This window comes from Gopherus evgoodei, chromosome 4, assembly GCF_007399415.2.
Source record: "Gopherus evgoodei ecotype Sinaloan lineage chromosome 4, rGopEvg1_v1.p, whole genome shotgun sequence".
NCBI classification, from domain to species: Eukaryota; Metazoa; Chordata; order Testudines; family Testudinidae; genus Gopherus; species Gopherus evgoodei.
The window spans coordinates 43,180,199-43,196,512 of record NC_044325.1 but is presented as its reverse complement, the minus strand read 5'-3'; the positions used below and the strand labels follow the sequence as shown (position 1 = coordinate 43,196,512).

General features: G+C 43.4%; 1 protein-coding gene across 2 annotated transcripts in view; it reads right to left on the bottom strand.

Annotated features, from left to right (window-relative positions):
- SPTLC2 (serine palmitoyltransferase long chain base subunit 2) overlaps positions 1-16,314 on the bottom strand; it is a 126,426-nt gene that overhangs the window by 53,018 nt on the left and 57,094 nt on the right. For both annotated transcript variants that reach the window (XM_030559024.1, XM_030559025.1), the window contains one exon: positions 15,537-15,663. In XM_030559024.1, the coding sequence (XP_030414884.1) occupies positions 15,537-15,663 (127 nt within the window). The remainder of the gene's footprint in view (positions 1-15,536; positions 15,664-16,314) is intronic.

Genomic DNA, 16,314 nt, shown 5'->3' with positions numbered 1-16,314 from the left:
AGTACAAAGGCTGGTCAGGAATGTGGACTTTTGCAGTCTATGACAATTATCCTATCCCCATGCTACTGGGGGAAGACTTGGCCAACCAGGTGAGGCGGGCCAAGAGAGTGGGAATGGTTACCCGTAGCCAAACCAGGCAAGCTTCCAGACCCATTCCTGTTCCTGAGCCGTCCACAGAGGCCCCGTCTGTGTTACCAGAGACCCAGACAGAGGTAGTGGACCCGGATTCCATGCCTACCACTGAAACAGCCACAGCATCTCCAGTCCCAGGCCCGGAACTGGAACAGCACCCAGCACCAGCGATTGCAACCCCATCTTCAAACTCAACGCCAGTGGGCGCCAGCGAGCCAAAACTGGCAGAAGCAACAGACAGCCATACCCAAAAGGCTCAGCCAGAGCCTGAAATAACCTCAGGTGCACCAGTGGAGAGCGATTCACCAGCAACGGAAACAACCCCATCACCTACATCGCTTCCAGAGGGACCAAGCCCAAGTCCCCAGTCTGAGGAAGAACTGGTGACCCCAGCCTCAAGGGAACAGTTCCAGGCTGAGCAGGAAGCGGATGACAGCCTTCAGAAAGCTTGGGCGGCGGCACGGCACGGAGCACCCCACCGCCTCTCAGCTCTTCTAATCGATCCCGGTTTGTTATAGACCAAGGACTTTTATACAAGGAAATTCTTTCTGGTGGACACCGGGAAGAATGGCAGCCGCAAAAACAGTTGGTGGTTCCAACTAAGTACCGGGGGAAGCTCTTAAGCTTAGCCCATGATCATCCCAGTGGCCATGCTGGGGTGAACAGAACCAAGGACTGACCAGTGACTTTCCCTCTCAGACAGTTTCTTGCTGAGAAACACGACAGGATGGAAGTTGTGATCTGTTGCTTTCTGCATGAGCACTGCTCCTATACCACGCATCCGTGGTTACTAGGAATGGCTTGTCAAAGTCCGGGGCCCTGAGCACAGGGTCAGACATGAGCGTTGCCTTAAGTTGGGTAAAGGCCTTTTGACACTCATTAGTCCACTTAACTGCATTTGGCTGGGTCTTTTTGGTCAGGTCGGTCAGTGGGGCAGTGATTTGGCTGTAGTGTGGTACAAATCGCCTGTAGTATTCGGCCAAGCCTAAGAAGGATTGGACCTGTTTTTTTGACCTTGGGACAGGCCACTTTTGGATAGCATCCACTTTGGCCTGTAGGGGGTTTATGGTTCCTCGACCCACCTGGTGCCCCAGGTAAATCACTCTGTTTTGGCCTATTTGACACTTTTGGGCTTTAACAGTTAGTCCTGCCTGCCTGATGCGCTCAAAGACCTTTTTCAGGTGTAGTAGGTGTTCGGGCCAGGAGTCTGAAAAAATGGCCACATCATCGAGGTAGGCAACTGCAAATTCTCCCAGTCCAGCTAGTAGACCATCTACCAGCCTCTGGAAGGTGGTGGGTGCATTTCGAAGGCCGAAAGGAAGGACATTGAATTCATACACCCCCGCATGGGTGACGAATGCTGACCTCTCCTTGGCAGGTTCATCCAGCGGTACTTGCCAGTACCCCTTGGTTAAGTAGGTTGGTAGCATATACAAGTTTCTTAAGCGCATGGGGGGGAAAAAAAAATCACACCCCAACCAGAGCTATGGTGACAAAAGCCCTAGTGTAGATGCTGTTATACCAGCAAGATTTAACTTTCATAGATTCATAGATTCTAGGACTGAAAGGGACCTCGAGAGGTCATTGAGTCCAGTCCCCTGCCCTCATGGCAGGACCAAATACTGTCTAGACCATCCCTGATAGACATTTATCTAACCTACTCTTAAATATCTCCAGAGATGGAGATTCCACAACCTCCCTAGGCAATTTATTCCAGTGTTTAACCACCCTGACAGTTAGAAACTTTTTCCTAATGTCCAACCTAAACCTCCCTTGCTGCAGTTTAAGCCCATTGCTTCTTGTTCTATCATTAGAGGCTAAGGTGAACAAGTTTTCTCCCTCCTCCTTATGACACCCTTTAGATACCTGAAAACTGCTATCATGTCCCCTCTCAGTCTTCTCTTTTCCAAACTAAACAAACCCAATTCTTTCAGCTTTCCTTCATAGGTCATGTTCTCAAGACCTTTAATCATTCTTGTTGCTCTTCTCTGGACCCTCTCCAATTTCTCCACATCTTTCTTGAAATGCGGTGCCCAGAACTGGACACAATACTCCAGTTGAGGCCTAACCAGTGCAGAGTAGAGCTGAAGAATGACTTCTCGTGTCTTGTTTACAACACACCTGTTAATGCATCCCAGAATCACGTTTGCTTTTTTTTTTTTTTTTTGCAACAGCATCACACTGTTGACTCATATTTAGCTTGTGGTCCACTATAACCCCTAGATCCCTTTCTGCCGTACTCCTTCCTAGACAGTCTATTCCCATTCTGTATGTGTGAAACTGATTGTTCCTTCCTAAGTGGAGCACTTTGCATTTGTCTTTATTGAACTTCATCCTGTTTACCTCAGACCATTTCTCCAATTTGTCCAGGTCATTTTGAATTATGACCAAACTTGTCAGCATAATTTAGGTCTTGGTCTGCACTTCAAAATTAGATCAACGAAGCTATGTCAATCAGGGCTGTGAAAAAATTTGCATCCTGAATGTTATAGTTAGGTTGACCTAATCCCTCACTGCAGATGCAGCTAACGGAAGAATTTTTCTGTCAACCTAGCTCCCGACTCAGAGGGTGGATTAACTACATCAACAAAAAAACAATTCCATCAATTTAGGAATGTCTACGCTACAAGCACAGCAGCTATGCCACGGTAATGTAGACATTGCCTTATTTCATTTGGGGAGCTGGGATAAACTATGATGGCAAAAGCACTTTTGCTTGCATACACTACATCCCTACTAGGAGGATTAGTCACTATAGCTATACCAGCAAACCCCTTCTAGTCAGACACTTGGTATAAAAAACAGGAATGAGATGGTAAGGGCAAGAGAAACAGCCATAGCTGGTTTCAGAATAAATTATTTTAACTGTGTGTTCCACAGGCACTACTTTTATGGTAGTAAAAAAAAAAAATTAAGATACGTTGGCAAGATTAGAAAACTGCTTGGTTCTATTAACAGTGTATTTTTCCAACGTGAGATGGCAATTATGCACAAGCTCACTTTCTAAATATTACAGCTTTAAAAGACAGAAAGAGTAGCTGCTGTGCATGCTTAGAAAAAGCTCTCTGCCTCTCCTAAGCACACGCATGATTTAAGGAACAGTGTTTTCTTTAAAAAAAAATGTCTTTAAACATTCAGGTACCAGTCATGAGAGATTTTCAGCCTTGCCACACTGGGGAGTTTCACACAGGTGTAGCTGTACCAATGTAAAGAGTGACTTGCACTAGGGTGGTTTACATTAGTGCCTTTCACCCTTTACATTAGTTTTGTCAGAACAAGTACAAAAATCTTAGTGCAAAGGTTAGTATTTGGTTACATGGAGGGCCTTCCTTGTTTCCAGCTGCCAAGGGCAGCTAGAATTACTATTTAGATTGTAAGCACTCTGAGGCCGGGAGCACCCTTTGCTATGTGCCTGTACCATTTAGGAAAGTATTAACTACTTATATGGCAACAGTACTTGATACTATTTGAGTGTAAATAAATGCTGTAGTTGCCACAGGGATACTGCTTGATGGAAAAAGAGATCATGTCCATGAGACTATACATGCCTCACCTCCAACAAACCCATCATGCCAGCCTTTATCACCCACTAATTAAATTGTCTCATGGTTACAGAGATATGGGGAAGTACAAGGAAACGATCTGTTGCTTCTCTTGTACTCTGATTGTAAACAAATTGGGGCAGGAACCTTCCTTTTGTTCTGTATTTGTACAGCACCTAGCACAATGGGGTCCTGGTCCAGAACAGATTCCTAGCCTCTACAATAATACAAATAAGATTAAATGAGAAGTTTGAGGCCCTCTGACCTAGTAACTTCTACTCCGGTGCTTAAGCTAAGAACTTCCAAGTTCCACACTGCCCCACCCCTGGCCTAGAACCTCTCTTCTCTGCCGTCTCATTAGCTAGCAGCCAGTCATTCCTGTTCAAATGTTTCACCTCACAAACCCCAAATCAAATAATCAGTATTAAAAAAAATTGGCATTAGTAAGACGTGCTGTTTCACAACAGGAGTATTACCTCCATCCCAAGTTTGAGGATTAGTGTTCTAGAAGCACTCTGGATAGAGAATGCTATACATGTGCTATTTATTGAGAGAAAAAAAGGATCTAATAATTTTATTTGATCTCTAAATTGATGAAGACAGACAAATAAGCCATTTAAACAAAGCTAGTTTAAGATTCAGATTTCCTAGCTGCTGTCCCTGTACGACAATTCAGCTTTTGTAGCTATGTAGACCTAAGAAAACATAGAAATAGCAGGAGTTGCTATGCTATAGGAACAAGGAGAGTGTACACACAGGTCTCACCTGAAACCTGAAGTGGTGCATTAGAAAGTTTTTAACAGCTGCTAGGCAAACACCACATTGTTGATTAAAAGTCCAAAAGGTGAGAGAAACATACCGGAGAGTGCTGACACCCCAACCCAATAAACACAGCATCAAAGAAGATAACAATACAAGTTCTGTCAGCATTTGTAAATAAACATTCCACACAGGACCAAAACCAGAATTAACCTCGGTGGTGGTGGTGGTGGGGGGTTTCCTAACGGTTTTCCTGGAGTCTGACCATGCTCCATGGGAGGGAGATAGGGATGCAGCAGCTCAATGGATTTAAAAGACCCCCTGCTGGAGGCACAAACACAGTGAGTGATGTTTATAGCTGTCAGTCCCCTGGGGAGAAGCAGGAAACTCTTTATGACCCCCACAGTATTTGTTTCTCAATCAGTTCCCCAGACCAGCTTGGGATTCTCAAGGGCCGCAACAAAAAATGTTTCACTTTGCTCGTATTAGTTTTGACTGGCCCCTGGTTCCTGAGGTGATAACTTAACACCTCATTAACAAGTCCATTATTAGGGGAAATTCAAATAAGCTGAATTTAATGCTAATTGAATGTTTTCAAATTCAGCCTGCACAAGGACTTTTTATTCCCCTTTCAACTGCAATAGCAGCCACTGCTTCTGTTTGAACTATATAGAAATTGCCCAAGTCTCGAGGTTGCAAACAAGGTACAAAGAGCAGATTACAAACATTTGGCTGGAAGCCACTTACATTCAGTGCCAAGCTTTTGGGGCTGCTCCTTAGGTTGTGCTCTGCATTATTACACCAGTGTGCGCACATGTAGGTCTCACCTCTGCTAAGAAAAATTTGCTCTTTTTTAAATTAAAGAGACAGCTATCTTGTAAAAACCTAATGGAGACCAGGTATAGGGTAGTTTTATCTTGATTTAGCTAATCTGAGGCTGCTTCATCATTGCAAAACAAGGCACAATTTTACGGCGAGATAGTTCACTCAAGATAGCTGTGTCATGTAAAATGCTGATGGAAACAAGGCACTGTGGCTTCTACAGTGATGTAGGTAGGTGAGGTCAACTTAAGGTAGGCATATAGGTTTGACCTTGACTAGGTACACTGGGATAAAGGCTATCTGTGCCCTGCCTTCATTAGAATTTTTAGAGGTCAGACTCCTGAAGTTCGTTTCTGAGTTTCATTTTCCTGTTCTAATGCAACTAGCTCAAGAGTACTGTGTTTGGGCTCAGGAGCAGAGGAAGGATTAAATTAAAACTGTTTACACAGATTTCTATTTATGATTGATCTTAATTCAGGGTCTAATAGTGGTTGAACTTTCTAGTTAAGATGGCTCTTGAGATGGGACTTGTCCACCACATCAGCTTTTGCAATCTCTTTATTTAGATCATGAGCTCTTGAAGAGGGAGAGTCGTACTATACATTTGTACAGTGCACAGCACAATGGAAACCATCCTTAAATGAAATGTCAGGATGCTACCATAATACAAACATGAACTCAGAAAGGAAAATAAGTGGCAGCCTTGAACAAGCTTACTCCACAGTCTAAGCTCCACCCAAAGCATGCAGCCATTTAGATTGTGTCAATCTTCAGAATATCATCTGCATGCTTTGAACAGTAATGAAACAGTTACCAGTCCTGATGTTACACTGGCATGGTTAGATTGCACAGTTAACACCCACTGAGATGTAAGGGACCAGTTCACACTCGGAGGGTTACTATTGTACCAATTTACTCTTGATTCATATTCAAGACATTCCTCACAAATCACCAGGAAAGAAACTTGGTTCTTTTTTGAAAAGACTAAACTAACATTCTGCTCAATGAGAGCGCTGACAACAGAAGGTTTAGTTCAAACTGTCCTGATTCAACCCCTCCTTAACACTGTCCGCAAAGATAGTTATACTTTTCACTCAGCCCCTTCTTATTTCATAGATTGCTTCCTCCATGCCTCAAGTCAGTCCTGCTTACTGACAACCACTCCCTTCACTTCTGTCAGCCCTGTGAAGACAACACTGCTAGGGTGAACAAGCTGAATTCTACTCTGCCTGTGCATCATCAGTCCAATTCCAAATGCATGATCTATATTGCTGGCTCTTATGCAAGAGGCAGAAGAGATCCAGCTGGATTCTCAGATCCCAGAGTGAATTTGTAGCACCGACAAACTTTCGACTCTGAAACTGAGCCAACTGGTTCTGCAAAAGTCACAGAGGGTAAATACTTATTAATTTATTAGATTATCATCATGGACAACAAAAGAGCACCCATTCAATACTTTGGTAGCCCTTGACAATAACAAACACCCTAAACTGAAACATCAAATCCCTAGATCAATTCAAAGAACCCAATCACAGCACAAACCAGAATTAACCAGTCCCACACAATCCCCAGTCCCATATCATGACAGTCCATCCCTACTCAATCCCCATCTCATTGTGGCTGAGTGGGAGGATCTTTAAGGGTCCAGCCTTCTGAATGGCGCTACTGCTGCCAGTAGTCAGAACAGGACACCAGAGTTAATGCATATCCCAAATCCCACTCCTCACCCTTAGTACAGAACTCACCATGTTATTTTCAACCTTGATCTAGTCTTTGAAAAGAAAGCATTTACTATTTCTGAGCAAAGAGCACAGGAAAGAACAACAGCCATCAAGTCTAGAGAGGGCATCACCAAGTCAGGCAGATGCATCCGAGTTTGGAACTACTCAAGCATGCCAACTGGGAGGAAATCAAATCCTGAAGTGACCATCTTACTAATTTCTCTTCTTGACTCTCCACTCTCACTTGACTGAGTAAAAGAAAAATATCAGCAGTTAAATAGCAACAGTCAGAGCTTTTGCAAAGGATTTTTTAAATTTTATTATTAAAAGTTTCTGGGTTTTTTTTAAGAGAGAGGCAGGGTCTCTCTCTGGGATTTCCATTTCCAGTAATATTTTGTATTTATATATGACAAGTATTTCGGCAGACTTGCTTCATGGCCATTTAATACACACACTCAGTTTGTAAACTAGCTCTTTTGCTAACGGAAATTCTCGCTGGTTTTCCTTATACTTTGATTCTATCACCATTTGGTTGAGAGATCTGTTTGTAAAGCTCTTCACTGCAGAAACACAAGATCCAGGAATTGCCCACTCAGTCATTCATCTTAGCATGAATATCACACAGGACCCTGCACTATACCATTGCCATGAATATCCTGTATTTGCAATTTGAAAAGGGCAGAACCTCAATTTCCTCCCACAAAGCCTTTTCTGTTTCCTAAATATCTGTGAGAAGATGTTTTCCCTTAATATCTACCTTAAACTTCTCCTCCCATAGTTTCATTTCATTGCTCTTTGCTTTGCTAGGTTATGGTTACCATCTAGGCAGTCATTCACAACTAGTTTCAGCAGACTTGAATTTAACAAGGCTCAGTGAATTATTTCATATATTGGAGCCTTATTATCTGGAAAAACAAAGATTCACGCGTTGTTCAGCCCCAAAGACTGAAAAAAATCACAGTTTGTACCATACTTCATTTATAGGGACCATTTCACCCTACACAGAAAGGCAGGCTCTTACGAGTTGTGAATTCAACAGACATTCTACACTAATGACACTGAATGTTATGAATTTTCTGTTTTAGAATACTAACATTCAGTGGAGACTGCAAGAGCAATGGAAGAAGGTAGTACACACAGCTATCCTGCAGGAATCTAGACAGGATTAGCCTCCTTACTATTGCAAAGATGCCACTGGATGCGTAAGGGCCAAGGGTCTGTTTTATGTCTAATCTGAAGGACACTTCTGGCAACACAATGCCCTCTAGCACAGGCACTGGAATACTTACTGACTCAGGGTGAAGAGCGTCCCTAGCACCACACTACAGCACTAGGGTCAGTAATGAAGGAAGAGCACCTCTAATGAGTTATCCACACTACTTTCTACAGTAGCTAGGTTTTCCTGGAAGCTGCCACATCCAATTAGTGAGCATTCACAACATTGCTGAGCACCAAGATCAGACACTATTAGAGTCCGCATGAAAGCGAACCAGTTGATTGCTTTACTGATTAACATAAGTAAACTGAGAATCCTTAATCTACATGTCACATGTTTTTTTGGTGGGATAAGGCAGCTTGCTGCAACTGGACAATTTTTACTATAGAAACTATCACACAACACACCCTCCAATCACTTTCAAAATCTCCCTTCCTGGATTTCACAACTACTTGTTCCACCCTACCTCCATTCACTCCTGTAAGGCTGGCCTCCTTCCAGTTCTCTGAAGTTAGCTGTTTTCATTTATGCAGCAACAACTTGTCAGCCTTGCAAAGTTTGTCACCCTAGGCACATTATCTGCTCTCCCATTCCTACCATGGTGATGAAGGATGACAAAAGCTAGAGGTGTATACTGAAAATTCTACTTGTCCAGGGCAATAATTATTAACTCCCATCCCCTGAAGCCACTCAACTGCTTCCTCTGTCCTACCCCAAAGGCACTCAACTGCTTCCCCTCTGTCCTACCCTAAAGCCTGCCTTCGCAAACCTCAGATCAGCTCTTCAGAAAGCATTTTATCATCTTGCGTAACAAGGATGCTCCTTAAAAATATGAGGAAGTTCACGTTTTATAGAAATTAAAGTTCAAATGCAAAAATGTTTAATTTCTTTTATTGGAAGTCTTCAAAACCATGCAGAGACACGGCTAGAAATATGTCCCTTTTTCTTTTGGGGAGGGGCCTTCAAAGAGGGGGAAAGACAGGAGGATGTTGAACTGTTAAAACATGCTCACATCTGCAGCACTCGCCATTTATGCTTCCTCTGATGGGGACTCAATCTAGAAACCATCTCATTCCCGATTCACTTTTTTATAATCATACAGCCGAATGCAACAAAAGAATGGAGGCCCATACAAGCTAAGTTAGAGGCTCTGTTCCTAGGAGATGGCATGTCCCACATATTTCAGATGTTCCCTTCTTAGCTCCTGCTACTTTTGTGGAAACATTCAAAGGCGCCAGAAAGCAAACTCATACGATTCATTTCAAGACTACAAGACTGTCACTTTAGTTAGTTATAAGTAAAGTAGTAAATAGAAGTGGAGGACCCCCGGGTTTGCAGGATAGGGACCCAAAACTGCATTGCTACAGAGAAGGACTTTGAGGAGCCCCTACTAAGAGCAGCAAAAGAAATGGCAGCAGCTGCCCAAGGACAAACAGACTCATAGACTCTAGGACTGGAAGGGACCTCGAGAGGTCATCGAGTCCAGTCCCCTGCCCTCACGGCAGGATCAAATACTGTCTAGACCATCCCTAATAGACATTTATCTAACCTACTCTTAAATATCTCCAGAGATGGAGATTCCACAACTTCCCTAGGCAATCTATTCCAGTGTTTAACTACCCTGACAGTTAGGAACTTTTTCCTAATGTCCAACCTAAATCTCCCTTGCTGCAGTTTAAGCCCATTGCTTCTTGTTCTATCATTGGAGGCTAAGGTGAACAAGTTTTCTCCCTCCTCCTTATGACACCCTTTTAGATACCTGAAAACTGCTATCATGTCCCCTCTCAGTCTTCTCTTTTCCAAACTAAACAAACCCAATTCCTTCAGCCTTCCTTCATAGGTCATGTTCTCAAGACCTTTAATCATTCTTGTTGCTCTTCTCTGGACCCTCTCCAATTTCTCCACATCTTTCTTGAAATGCGTTGCCCAGAACTGGACACAATACTCCAGTTGAGGCGTAACCAGCGCAGAGTAAAGCGGAAGAATGACTTCTCATGTCTTGTTTACAACATACCTGTTAATGCATCCCAGAATTAGGTTTGCTTTTTTTGCAACAGTATCAAACTGTTGACTCATATTAAGCTTGTGGTCCACTATGACCCCTAGACCTCTTTCTGCCATATTCCTTCCTAGACAGTCTCTTCCCATTCTGTATGTGTGAAACTGATTGTTCCTTCCTAAGTGGAGCACTTTGCATTTATCTTTATTGAACTTCATCCTGTTTACCTCAGACCATTTCTCCAATTTGTCCAGATCATTTTGAATTTTGACCCTGTCCTCCAAAGCAGTTGCAATCCCTCCCAGTTAGGTATAGTCCGCAAACGTAATAAGCGTACTTTCTATGCCAACATCTAAGTCGTTGATGAAGATATTGAACAGAGCTGGTCCCAAAACCGACCCCTGTAGAACCCCACTTGTTATACCTTTCCAGCAGGATTGGGAGCCATTAATAACTACTCTCTGAGTACGGTTATCCAACCAGTTATGCACCCACCTTATAGTAGCCCCATCTAAATTGTACTTTCCTAGTTTATCTATAAGAATATCATGCGAGACCGTACCAAATGCCTTACTAAAGTCTAGGTATATCACATCCACCGCTTCTCCCTTATCCACAAGGCTCGTTATCCTATCAAAGAATGCTATCAGATTAGTTTGACATGATTTGTTCTTTACAAATCCATGCTGGCTATTCGCTATCACCTTACCACCTTCCAAGTGTTTGCAGATGATTTCTTTAATTACCTGCTCCATTATCTTCCCTGGCACAGAAGTTAAACTAACTGGTCTGTAGTTTCCTGGGTTGTTTTTATTTCCCTTTTTATAGATGGGCACTATATTTGCCCTTTTCCAGTCTTCTGGAATCTCCCCCATCTCCCATGATTTCCCAAAGATAATAGCTAGAGGCTCAGATACCTCCTCTATTAACTCCTTGAGTATTCTAGGATGCATTTCATCAGGCCCTGGTGACTTGCAGGCATCTAACTTTTCTAAGTGATTTTTTACTTGCTCTTTTTTTATTTTATCTTCTAAACCTACCCTCTTCCCGTAAGCATTCACTATATTAGACATTCCTTCAGACTTCTCAGTGAAGACCGAAACAAAGAAGTCATTAAGCATCTCTGCCATTTCCAAGTCTCCCGTTACTGTTTCCCCCTCCTCACTGAGCAGTGGGCCTACTCTGTCCTTGGTCTTCCTCTTGTTTCTAATGTATTGATAAAAAGTCTTCTTGTTTCCCTTTATTCCCATAGCTAGTTTGAGCTCAGCCATCACTTAGACCAGGGGTTCTCAACCTTTTTTTCCTCTGAGGCCTTCCTCGACATGCTATAAAAACTCCAGGTCCCAGCCCAGGGAGGGGGGCACACCCTCAGAGGAGGGGACTTGGGCATAGGTGCACTTTGACTTCTGTTTTGGGTGGTGGGAAGGGGTCAGCAGGGCTCGAGTTACCTCTGCATGGCAGGGTCCAAGAAGGGAGTGCGACCTCCACCCCCTGACTCACTTCAGCAAGCCACCCAGCCTCTGTGTGTGTGTGTGTGGCAGGGGGTGCATAACCAAAACCTGTAACTCAGATGTGGGGGGCTTAGCTCAAAAAGTCTGAAAACAGCTTAGGGTGCAGGGAGGGTGGCGGTGGCTAGGGACTGTGTGCAGGCAGGAGGGTAGCTCAAGTGCAAGAAGGGGATTAGCTGGGGCTGTGCGTGGGAAGGAGGGTGGCTAGGGGCTGTGTGCTGGGAAGGCTCTGCCAATCAAAGAGCCAGGTCTCCCCAACCGGATGGCTCTAACCGGTTACCTCTACTGGTGTAGAGGTGGTTGGGAGCCGAGGAGCAGCTTCAACCCGGAGAGGCGGAAATGCTGTGGCTGCCTGCTCCATGGCACCAGCCAGAGCAGCAGCTACCCAGCACTGCCCGGCCTGGCTCTGGCTTCCCACCTCCAGTCTGGCCTGGGGGCAGGGAGAGAGGTGTGGAGCTGGCCCCAGGACTGCTGTGCTCTTGTGCTGCAGTTTGGTGGCAGTGGGGAAAAGGAATGCCCTCCATGTACTCAACTCTGCCCATGGGCTCAGGGCTTCTGCCCCACAGGAAGCACCAGGGCTCAGGGATTCAGCCCCATGCCGTCTGGCTTCAGTTCCATGGGGGTGCTAGAGCTCAGGCTCTGGGTTTCAGTTGCAGGGCCCCACAACCCCCTTGAAAGGGTTTGCAGACCCCCAGGGAGCTGTGGACCCCCATTTGAGAACTGCTGACTTAGACAGCTGGAATGGCCATGTTTTCTAGCCTACTCCTCCAGGATACAGTCACTTCCACTGACACATGATGTTTTTAAAGCCATAGGGGCTGGTTTGGAGAGCACCATGGGGGCACCTATTATGAATGTCAGCAGGTAATAGCCAGCACTGACAGATTAGTTTAAACAGACAATGAAGTAAAAAGTAAAGTTGCTATCCCAATCTAGGCTGCATATTCATGTGCTGTCACCTAACTAAATCTATTCAGCCTGCATTCGCCTCCTGCCTGAGCTTTGCAAATGGCCATGCTGGTTTCCATGTGTATTTTATCTAGGCTGCCTGTTTACTAGCATCCTGTTAGCTAGTGACAGCCTGCTGGAAAGATCTCAAAGGGAACATTTCCTCCAACTGCACAATTGACTTTAGATTGTAGCAGCAATATATTGTGTTGCAAGTTTGGAGACCTCTGCCTTTCCTCCTCGGGCTGATGCCTCACGAAACTGAGAAACACTTTTGTGAAGAAAGTTCTGCTTCTTTCTTAACTATCTCCTCTCATTCTATCCAGCAGGGAATACTACATAAAAATTACAGACTTTATATTGCTCAGAGCCCAGAGCCAAGAACAAGGAAATCCAACTATCAGTTCCTTATATGGCTTTGGCAAGGCCATTGCCTGCCTCAGTTTTGCCCATCGGTAAATAAATCTTAATTAGCTGCCTACGGAATGGCCAGAGAATGTTCAAATAGCATGATGTATCCACTTGGTTTCAGAGATGTTCAATAGCACCCCAGTACAGCCCTTAAGCTATCTACCTGTTTCCCTTCCACAGTTACCACTCATTAGGGCCACTATCCCTGTATCTTACATAATTTTACTTTCCAAACACCTCCTGTCCTTAGTCCTTTTGTCTTGTTTTTGACTATCACTGGAACACGAGTTCCTTAAGCTCACACTAAGCAGCAGCTAGGTCTGCACAAAGGAGTTTTAACCAGCTTTCTCCATGAAACAGGACTGCAAAGCAGCAGTGACTTTAAAACAATATATACAGAAATGTTGATATGATCTTGAACTACAGAGGGATTGGCAATTGGTACTGCACTGAAAATGAATTGAAAAAGGACCATTTCAAGTACTGTAGTAATCATCTCAGCAAGAATCACCCTGATGAAGTCAAATGGAATTTTTTTAACAACTTAACGATATTCTTCCAGGAGAGATGAGCCTGCAGTGATCCATTTACCTGAGTGTGGATAAAAAGAAAACTCCTCTTTCCAAGCTGTCAAATCCAGCACCTTTGAATAGCACTAAAATTCACATGAAAGTCTGCCACAATATGAAGTTTCTTTGATACCACATACCAGCTCTCAAAGGCTTAAAACTTCTCTCTGGCAATACAGAAAAGTTACTAAAAATGCCAGTGCTCCTAAAATCCACCTTCAAAAACTGGTAACGTGCTCGCCTTAACCATTTATGTGGAACTTCCAATTAGTTACACATTCTTCAGTCCTCACTTGCTTAAACACAGCAGACACTGGAAGTGACCCAACAGAAGCAGTGCCTGAGGTGACCAGTTTGAAATATTTGCAAATCATAGAATATTAGGGTTGGAAGGGACCTCAGGAGGTCATCTAGTCCAATCCCCTGCTCAAAGCAGGACCAATCCCCAGACCAATGATCAGCTAAAGTAGCTCTGACAGTGTCACCTTTAGGAAAGGATGCACGACTCATCTCTTTGCCATAGTTGTATCCATCAATAACCAACCATGTGGTAATGCTTGTTCTTGGAGAGCTAGAGAGAAGGATTCTAGTGCAGGATACCAGTACTCAAAGCATGGGCTGCAGTCGAGCCCGAACCATCTACTCTGCTGTTTTTAGCCTGCGGCTCAAGCCTCAGTAACATGAGTCAATTGACCCAGACCTCAGAGGACTTTGAACTGCAGGCTTTTCTTTGCCGTGTACCCTTAAAAGCACTCAGAGGTGACCGCAGATATCATTGCCTTGGTGATCAGCTACTTTTGCTTCCAGAGCTACCACCACAGCAATAATCAATAGCATTAATTTTACTTTAATATAGTATAAACAAGTTAAGATTATTCCTAATCTAAGACAAGGAGAAAAAAGTTACCTTGAGTTGTGTTCAATATTCTTTTACCACAGGAGTTCTGTCAAGTCAACTAGTCTGATGGCCTTAATGTCAGTGTTTGCGGTGTCGTTGTGGCCTTGTTGGTCCCATGATTTGAGACAGACAAGATGGGTGCAGTAATATCATTTATTGGACTAACTTCTGTTGGTGAAAGACAAGCTTTCAAGCTCATCTTGTCTCTTTCACCAACAGAAGTTGGTTCATTAAAGATATCATCTCACCCACCTTTTCTCTCACTGTTACAGAGCAAATACAATTCTTCAGTGCATACTACCACCTTGTGGCCAAAAGCACAGAACACTATGAATCCAATATATTTGTATTAGTTTTAGAATTCAAAAAAAGGTGTTTGGACTGCAAATGATATGTATTCTGAATGAAATAGTGACACCCATCAACTTTTAGAAAAGGCTGATGCACAATGAGCATGCTATATTATAAACAAAAAACTGCTAGACCAAGCCTCAACTTCGTTTCAAAACAAGGTCTCAATTTGGAATTATACAAATTCTAAATACTGTAGTTTTGCTGCTAAATATTTCCAGTTACTCTAAAAAACTCAACCACTACACCTTTCTCTGAGTGATCCTAGCAGATCACTCAGAGTAGGGAGATATGATGTGTTTAAGTTTGCATTTTTTTGAGAGACAGAGGTAAATCAATTACAGAAAAGAAAATTCAGTATTGTACAAAATGTCAGTTTGCCTTTTAGGTAAGATTAACCTGTCCTACCTTTTGCTGGAATTACCTTGCTAGATTACTAGCAGAGCAGCACTAGTTGTAACATCCCTACTTTCTAATCAGTGAATAACTAACTAACTAACTTATTGCTTCAGGAATTAGGTTTAACAAAAATGCATGCTAACGTGTCTGGCAGCAAGCACAGTTACCAGTGCCACTGTTATAAAAAGGTTCAGTTTCCAGCAGTCACAGACCCCCATTCCAGGATTGGAACATTTACCAAATAGAAAAAAAAAAACTTACCAAAAGTTGTGCCATCTTCACCCATAATGCACTTCATGGAGGTGAGGATTTGCTCCACAACAGGTGCTGACAGTGACATGGCATACACTGCACTATGAGAGTGCGTACGGAGGTAGTCAATCAGCTCCTGACAAAATGAACACAGGAGGCCTTTAGATACCACCCTCAGTCAGAGCTTAAAGAAATAGGCTCCAGTGGCACCATGACCACCCTACAAATGGGCAGCACCACACGTTTCACACACATACTCTACAAGTCACCTAGAAAAGGCTGGGAAGCTCATAAAAAGCTGCTTAGGCCATTTGTAACTACCATCTACTACAACTAAAGTGTTAACAGTAGGGGTGAAACATCCCTGTGCACTATAGTTTGTATCCCAAAGCAGGATGATGGTTGATAAAAAAAATTAAAAAAAAAAATTACTAACTCATATGTAGACTCATTCTGCCGATGGTCACAGAATTGGGTTTTGCAACAAGATGTCTGGAATTACTCAAGCTGTGCACAGGTTGTGTTTTGAGAGCAATCATTCTGTCATGGGAAGATGCAATCAATCCTCTCATTCCTATGTGGTGGTGAGTAGGCTCTGCAGATGGCTATGTATCATGTTTGATACAAATCATTGCTAAGCACGTCACCGAACAAGGCATATAAAAGTCACAAGGGATTTCTCCTAAGTGCACTATAGATAAAGGCAGCAGGTATTAGCAAGAACTTCAGAGAGCCACTCCCTTTCTATTACCCACTCCTCCCTTCTGCACTCAAATATAGCTTTTGC